This window comes from Suricata suricatta, chromosome 3, assembly GCF_006229205.1.
Source record: "Suricata suricatta isolate VVHF042 chromosome 3, meerkat_22Aug2017_6uvM2_HiC, whole genome shotgun sequence".
NCBI classification, from domain to species: domain Eukaryota; kingdom Metazoa; phylum Chordata; class Mammalia; order Carnivora; family Herpestidae; genus Suricata; species Suricata suricatta.
In genome coordinates, this window is record NC_043702.1 from 142,674,651 (window position 1) to 142,683,564 (window position 8,914).

At 34.6% G+C, this 8,914-nt stretch overlaps 1 protein-coding gene across 1 annotated transcript in view; it reads right to left on the minus strand.

Moving 5' to 3' along the window:
* Window positions 1–15: 15 nt before the first annotated feature.
* Window positions 16–8,914, minus strand: part of LOC115288245 (membrane cofactor protein-like) — a 28,954-nt gene continuing 20,055 nt past the window's right edge. The window contains exons 6-9 of the mRNA XM_029935372.1: window positions 8,466–8,648; window positions 6,152–6,199; window positions 764–814; window positions 16–274 (exon numbers count right to left, since the gene is read on the minus strand). Coding sequence (XP_029791232.1) covers window positions 231–274; window positions 764–814; window positions 6,152–6,199; window positions 8,466–8,648 — 326 coding nt within the window. The 3' untranslated portion in view covers window positions 16–230. The remainder of the gene's footprint in view (window positions 275–763; window positions 815–6,151; window positions 6,200–8,465; window positions 8,649–8,914) is intronic.

An 8,914-nucleotide genomic window follows, 5' to 3' on the forward strand; every position in this document is an offset into this window, starting at 1 on the left:
TCATCCTGAAAACACATCGAGTATTTAGGGTGTGTTACTAAGTGGACATGTAGACTATAAACGGATATACATTCATCAGCAAAATGTATACTATCACATACAAGGTCAGACTGTTCTAGCCTGGTGTACTTCATTTCAAGCTGTAAAAACTATAGAAACTAAAAAGTCATTTAAAAAATAATGCACTTCCTCGCAGTAATATTTTGATTTAAGTGGCATTGACGTTTGGGCTACTTACGGAGAGTAACAATAATCACAGCAATGATGCCTGCGTCTGGGAAAACATGAAAACAGTTTGGAGATTATTGAGCACACAAGGGTCCCAGAGAGTAGCTGCACGGAGTCTCGCTCAGGCCATCTACGCACCGCAGCGAGCAGAGTTCCTTGGTCTAGTTTTAGCATGGCTATTAGTGGGTCCGGACAGGTCACCAGTGATAGATCATTCTGACCCCAGAGCCCTTGGACTCTGATCCCACATTCAGGGGCCACCTTGTGAAACTCTTAATGGGAATAACGTCTCATTGTTTTTTAGTAAAGCTTCTTGGGCACTTAAAACTCCCCAGATGAGATGAAATTATCTATATGTCTCCACACATAAGTACCATTTATGTTTATCGTGTTATCTGGACTACTAAAATCACTATAAATGTCAAATTTTGCGAAACTTTGTTACTTCCTTAACTACAAATTGGAACACGATAGATGTTTCCATGTAGAACTCCAAGGTTTCATAAGGAAGAGTAATTAATAGCCAAAAGAATACCTAATTCCTCAAATTCTTCTAATAATGGGAATTCCTTGGGCTCGGGATAACCTGGGGGGAAAGAAAGGAAAAAAAAAACAAGAAAGACTAAATTTAAAGATCCATAAATACACCGGTTTTTATTTCTTGCCTTTGTATGAAACTGCTTATAATTTCATTTTACTTATATATTAATGTTTCTCAATAAAAGTATCACAAATTATAAATTTATACTTGATGTCATCAATAGTCTTATTCCTGTGCACTGGTATTTCCTGTGACAATATTCTGTGGTATAGCAACCAAGTTTATCACTATTATATCCTCAAAATTAGCCTGAGTTAACATGAGTCTACTTAAAATTAAAAGATAGAAGACTTTAAAATAATTGAGAAGTTGATCAAGATTAGAAAGACTATTCAACATAATAAAAGCCATTTATGAAAAACCCATGGCCAACATCATATTTAAGACTGAAGGATTTCCCCTTAAGATCAGGAATAAGACAGGACGCCTATGTTTGCCACTTCAATTCAACATAATATTACAAGTTCATATTAGAGCAATTAGGTAAAAAAGAAATAAAAAGCATCCAGATTGGGAAGAAATACAATGATCTCTGTTCACACACAACATGATCTTTTACATAGAAAACCCTAAGGATTACACACACACACACAAACATACACACACCTAGTACAACTAATAAATGAATTCAGTAAAGTTGCAGGATATAAAATCAACATGCAAAAATCAATTGCGCTTCTACCCACTAATAATAAGCAATGTAAAATGGAAATGAAGAAAACAATTCCATTTACAATTGAAGGAAAAGGACTTACCCTATGACCCAGCAATTGCACTACTAGATATTTATCCAAAGGATATAAAAATGCTGATATAAAGGGGCACATGCACCCTAGTGATTACAGAAGCACTGTTGACAAGAGCCCAATTATGGCAAGAGCCCACATGCCCATTGACTGGATGGAACTAGAATGAATATATTCAATACATGCTAAGCGAAATCAGTCGGAGAAAGACAAATACATGATTTTACTCATATGGAATTTAAGAAGCAAAACAGTCAAACATAGGGGAAAGGGAGGAAAAATAAAGTAAGATAAAAACAGAGAGGGAGGCAAACCATAAAAGGCTCTTTTAAAAAAATGTTTATTTTTCTAAATATAATTTATTTTCACGTTAGCTAACAAACAGTGTGCACAGTGTGCTCTTGGCTTCGCGTGTAGATTCCACACTTCGTCACTTACGTACAACACTCAGTGCTCATCCCAACAAGTGCCCTCCTCAGTGCCCATCACCCATTTTCCCCTCCCTCTTCCCCCTGCTTCAACACTCAGTTTGTTCTCTGTATTTAAGAGTCTCTTATGGTTTGCCTCCCTCGCTCTCTGTTTGTAGCTATTTTTTCCCCTTCCCTTTCCCCATGGTCTTCTGTTAAGTGTCTCAAGTTCCACATATGAGTGAAAACATGATATCTGTCTTTCCCTGGTTGACTTATTTCACTTAGCAAAATACACTCCAGTTCTATCCACCTAGTTGCAAATGGCAACATTTCATTCTTTCTCATTGCAAAGTAGTATTCCACTATATATATATATATATATATATATATATATATATATATATACCACATCTTCTTTATCTATTCATCAGTTGATGGACATTTGAGATCTTTCATAATTTGGCTATTGCTGATAGCACTGCTATAAGGAGCTGCTTAAATTCAGAGAACAAATGGAAGATTGCTGAAGGGATGGCAGGTGGGGGGATGGGCTAAATGGGTGATGGGCATTAAGGAAGGCACTTGTTGGGATGAGCACTAGGTGTTATATGTAAGTGATGAATTGCTAAATTATATTCCTGAAACCATAATTACACTCTTTATTAACCAACTTGGGTTTAAAGTAAAAAGAGAGTAAGAGACTTTGGAATGAACTTCACAAATGAGGTAAAAGATTTGTACACTGAAAACTATAAAACACTACAGAAAGAAATTTAAAAAGATATAAGTAAATGGAAGGAAATCCAGTGTCCATGGAGTGGAGGACCTAATAATGTTAAGATACAAATATGACATGAAGCAAACAGATGAAGTGCAACCCCCAAAAGCCTAATGCTGCTCTTTGCAGAAATAAAAAAATCCATTTGAAAATCCATATGGAATCTCAAGGGACGAGGAATAGTTAAAGCAATCATGAAAAGACAAAGCAAAGTTGAAAGGACTCATACTTCCTGATTTCAAAACTTACTGTAAAGTACAATCATTAAAATAGAATGGCACTGGAATAAAGGCAGATACACAGGGGCCCCTGGGTGTCTCAGTCGGTTAAGCATCCGACCCTTGATTTCAGCTCAGGTCATGCTCATGGTTTGTCAGTTTATGCCACATGTTAGGCTCCTAGCTGATGGCATGGAGCCTGCTTGGGATTCTCTCTCTCCCTTTCTCTCTGCCTTTCCCCTGCTCGCTCGCTCTCTCTCTCTCTCTCTCTCTCTCTCGCTCTCTCTCTCTCTCTCTCTCTCTTCAAAGTAAATAAACACTAAAAAAAAAAAAGACAGACATACAGACCAATGGAATAGAAGAAAGGCTACAAAAGAAACATTTGCATATATAGTCGAATAATTCTCTACAAGGGTACTAACAACATTCAATAGGGAAAGAGCAAACTTTCTCACAAATGGTTTGAAAACTGGATATCTACATATACAAAATGATGAATTTTAAAACTTGTCATACACCAGATACAGAAATTAATTCAAAATCAATATTTAAATATTTAAAACTATAAAACTCTTAGAAGAAAATAAGACTGCAGGCTTCATAATGCTGGATCTGGTAATGATTTATGGAATATGATACAAAGCATAGGCAACAAAAGAAAGAAAACAAATAAATTAGACATTAAAACTAAAAACTTTTGTGCATCAAAAGACACTAACAACAGAATGAAAAAACAACCCACAGAATGGGAGAAAACATCTTAAAATCATATATCTAATAAGGGATTGACATCCAAAATATAAAATGATCTCCTAAAACTCAAAAATAAAACAAAAAAACAACCCATCAAAAATGGACAAAGAACTTGAATAGACATTTCTCCAAAGAAAATATACAAATGGCCACTAAGCACATGAAAAGATGCTCAATACATTACTAATTGTTAAGGAAATGCAAATAAAAACCACAATCAGATACTACCTTATGTATATTACCTAAGATATATTCTGATGGTTATTATCAAAACGCAGAAAATAATATGTGTCAGTAGAGGTCAAGAAATTGAAACTTTTTTTGTTGTTTTTTTTTTGAGAGAGAGAGCATGGAGCCTGACATGAGGCTAGATTTCATGACACTGAGATCATGACCTGAACTGAAACCAAGAGTTGGACACTTAACTGACTGGGCCACTGAGGTGCACTGCTGATGGGAATGTAAGTGGTACAGCCACTATGGTTGTTCCTCCAAAAAGTAAACATAGAATTATCAGTAGCCAGAAATTCTACTCCTAGATATATAGCACCCCAAAATTGCAAACAAGGACTCAAAATTAAAAGTTAACAACAATTGAAAATAGGACTCAAACACTTGAAACCCAGTATTCAAAGAAACATTATTCAGAGTAGCCAAAATGTGAAAACAACCGGGCAAGTGTCTATCAACAACTGAATGAATAAACAAAATGTACAGAGCAATGGAATATTATTCAGCCATAAAAAGGAATAAAATTCTGATACAGGCTACAGGGTAGATGAACCTTGAAAACATTATGCTACATGAAACAAGGCAGAAACTATTCCACTTCTATGAAGTAGGTCGACTAGCCAAATTCATGAAGACAGAAAACAGAACGGGGATTGAGAGTTATTGTTTAATGCCTATAAGGTTTCAATCTGAGATGATGAAGAAGTTTTGTAGATAGATAGTAGTGCTGGTTACAAACAATGTGAATGCACTTCATGCCACTAAAACAGACACTTAAAATGTTAAAACAGTAATAAAATATAACACAGGTTTATCTATAAAAACTAATATACAGAAGAGTCTAAACATTGCTGAAAAGGAAGTGCTCTGCAAGATACTAAAGCATATTATAGAGGGGCACCTGGGCGACTCGGCTCAGGTCAAGATCTCATGGTTCACAGGTTCAAGCCCCACGTTGGGCTTCTTACTGGAAGTGCAGAGCCTGCTTGGAATTCTCTGTCTGTCTCTCCCTCTTTCTCTGCCCCTCCCCAGCTCTCGCTCTCGCTCTCTCTCTCTCTCTCTCTCTCTCTCTCTCTCTCTCTCAAGTAAGCTTAAGCAAATAAAATAATAAACAAAAAAATAAAATGTATCATAGTATTACAGTGGGAAAAAAACAGTTCAGTGCTGTCACAAGAATGGCCAGAGTTCAAAGAAACATAAAGATGACTGAAACACCTATGAATTTAATGAACAAAAAAATTGGAACTTGAAAACAATTGGAGAGAGGACATCTTATTCAACAAATGTTGCTGCTTCACCATTACAAAGGGGTGGGTAGAGCAGAGAGACCTATCACACTCCATTTATCACAATGAATTTCAGATGCACCAAGGATTTAAATACAAAGAACACAATCAGAACACATGTTTATAAAGTTTATAAGAAAGACGGAACACACACAGCCGTTAGGGAGAAGATCGATACATCCATTAGTCCATCTACCTATTTCCATGTAAAATTCCTATACATGTAAAATACCACCAACAGAATATTAAATAAATAAATGGTGTACATTTCAAAGTCATCATCGGAAAGAATGGCAATAAATCTAAATACAACCTCAATATGAGACATTTAATGGAAAAAGGGCAAGTTTCAAAAAAATATATACGATAAAAGAAAAAATGCCCAGCTATATGTATAACTACGCGTTTAAGGATGTTGATATACAGAAATAAAGAGAAACCCTAAACTATTAACAGTTATTAATTCAGTTAAAAGACTAGAGAAAAAGGTTATTCGTAACTCTGTATGCTTTCACAATGTTTGAAAATTTATAAAAATATATCCATATACCACACATGTAACAAAATGTTATAAAAAGGAATCTATAACCATTAGTACACTATAAAAATCTTAAAAAAAAACTCACTAGTGAAAATGAGGCCCCCAAGCCCTTAAAAACTGTTGACTTCATATTAAAAGGGTTTTAACTTATAATGAACTCTTAGAAATCAGTAAGAAAAATATTTTTGAAACTGAATTTTTAAAAAATGAGCAAAGGGCCTGGGTAAATCAATGTGGACCAAAAAAGTTCAAATTCACTGAGGATAATTAAAGAAATGAAAATTAGAACAAGACATAATGTGGCACTTATAACCTCACTGAGTTGTTAACAATATAAGCAGGAGAAAGAATTACTGAACCTGGATACTGTGAAACTGGAGGTTTGGTTGGATGAGTAGGCTTGAAACCTGGAAAAATAAATGAATACAATTCACTAGCCTTATAAATACAAAATCAAAGATTTAATTTTGAATTTTTATTTTCAAAAAAGACTCTTTATTTCTCAAAATGAAAAATACATATGCTTTCCAAACTTTGCAATTCTACTTCTCGGCATTTAACGTAATGTATATTTGCACAAGTTCAGAAGCATGTAGGACTAAGAATTTTCACTTTAACTTTGTATTTTATATGGAAATCCTAGAAGTTAACTAATAATAAATCATATAAATCATGTGTTCAGAGTAAACACACATATCTTTTTAAAAAAATACCATCCTAGTCATATCATACTACATAAGAAGTACCTTTTTCTTTTCTGCCTAGTATTTCTTGGACTTACAAATATTTGCACATTTAGATCTGCTTTAACATTATTATATGTTGCTGGTCTTTTTGATATAGTCTTTCTTTGACTGATGATAAAAAATGATTGACAATCCTGTGGAGAGTTCTGATTTTTACTTTTTAAAAAAGATCCCTGTGGTTTCTCTTCTTTAGAAGCTTTTTCTTGCAGATTTTCTTCTAAAGACTAAACTATATCAATGTTTTATAAATCTTTCATGAAATGCTTATGGTTCAACTCTTTAAAAAGAGCATATCAACAAACACAGTATACCACAGTGCATGTACCCACTAGGACCATGTGAGTAAATATGGATGGGTCATGGAGTAAATTTCATATGCAATCTTACTAGATCAGTACACCAAAAAACCATTTCTTTCCCTCCAAACCTCATAGCACTCAACTAAAGTACACAAGGAGACTATCGGGTACTAGGTTTACAGGAATTACTAACAAAATATTCTGATTACCATATACATGTATAATTCCACAAATCCTTTAAAATAGTATGGCCATAGGAAATATACAAACAAATTAAAAGCCATTAATCTGAGTTAAGCACTTTCAAAAACAGGAAGCTAAAGCCACAGCAGTGAGGTTACTTGAGTGAGCTGTGCCAAACTAGCACATAGTGAGGCCAGCCGGGGCTCATGTTCCTCCCACCATTCCTGTTGTCTCTCGCTTCTGATGCAGAGAGAGGCCAAAGATAGCAGCACCGAAATCAGGAAGGCATTTCTTTCCAACATGGCAAAATAGTCTTTCGAGTCTTAAATAAAGTAGCTGACCTGCAAGAAATCCTTCATTTCATTTGAGTGAATAAAGATTTTTTCCTGCCTTTCAGTTGCTATGAAGTTCAGGTGTATTTGCTAAATAAAAATGCCCAGTAAGGAGAAAAAGCATAATTGTATGAAGTTGGAAGGGGTGGGGGTGGGGGGAAAACATATACGTCTTATTTAGAGAGAGCAGATATTTTCCAGTTTAAACTGTGCTACATAAAAAAACAAAAACCTAAACTGGTTGTAGTCCAGCAAGTGGAACATAGTCCTAGACCAGGAAGATCCCCTAAAGGAGCAAACAAATCACTTTTAAAAAGAATGAAACAGCAAAGTGGACCCAGAAAACATACATGTTAAAAAGCAGAAGTCATAGGCCTTTCTCTTCACTAATATTAATTTGAGTGATGCTTTAAGTCATATGAGCTACCTATACAAGCCTCCCATGTGCCAGGCACTATGCTAAGTGCTAAGCGCATCGTACTTAAACTGTATGTAACCTCCCCCAGTTTACATATCTGTGAGTATCTGTGGACTATGCCAAATAATTTTAGAAAAACTAAATAGAACTAAAATGGCTATAAATATGTCCATCTTTTCATTACTCAAAATGACGAATGACTGTAAATCACATGAATGTAAAGGATTTCTGGAAAATATAAGCAGGAAAGAAAGTACAACTTGGAATGACTTAAAATTAGAGGTATTGGAAGAGTGGAAGAAATATGTACTGAAAACCAAAATAATGTAAAATCAACTACTTCAGAATTATTGTTTTCATTTCATTTATGTGAATTACGCCTTTTATTCTTGACTTAATATATGTAAGAAATTCTCATGCTTCAATCTACTCTAAAAGTGGTTGCTATACATTTTTATACATAAAAATGCTAAATAAAGAATTTATATACCTTTGTGATGTAGATAACATGTACAGACCCTATGAAAACATACAAAATCACAACGTAGCAATGAGGTCATATCTCCATCATGTAAATAAATACAAGACGGAGTAAAATACTAATATTTTTCTTTCTAATAATCCAGATTCACTGATATTTCATGTCAAAAAATTAAAACTAAAAAGAAAAAAAGGATGGAAAAAGAAATTTGTACCTTTAATACACGTCGGCATATCAGGTTCCCAAGTATTTTTCTCACCACAGAACACTGGGTTGCTGCCATTTAGATAGAAACCTGGGAGGCACTCAAATAGAACCACTGCTCGGTAGGAATATTTTTCTCTGTCTCCTGATACCAGTCTTCCATTCAAAAGTACTGGATGTTCACATCTGACCACTGAAAAGTGGAGAAACTCTAGAATTAATGGAAAGCTGCTGTAACAGGATTAGAAAAAATAGTGCCAAGTAGTAATTTCCAGCAGGAAGAAACTTATACAAGGAATGAAAGGCAAGGTGTTAATTAAAAGAAAAAAATATACCCAAGAAACCTTTATACATATGCACATTTGAATCCAAGAAAATGGATTTAGAAAAATCTAATAACTTTTTTCCACCTAGAAAGACTGCCATTGGAGTTTATTGGCTTTCTTACGTTTTTTTTTT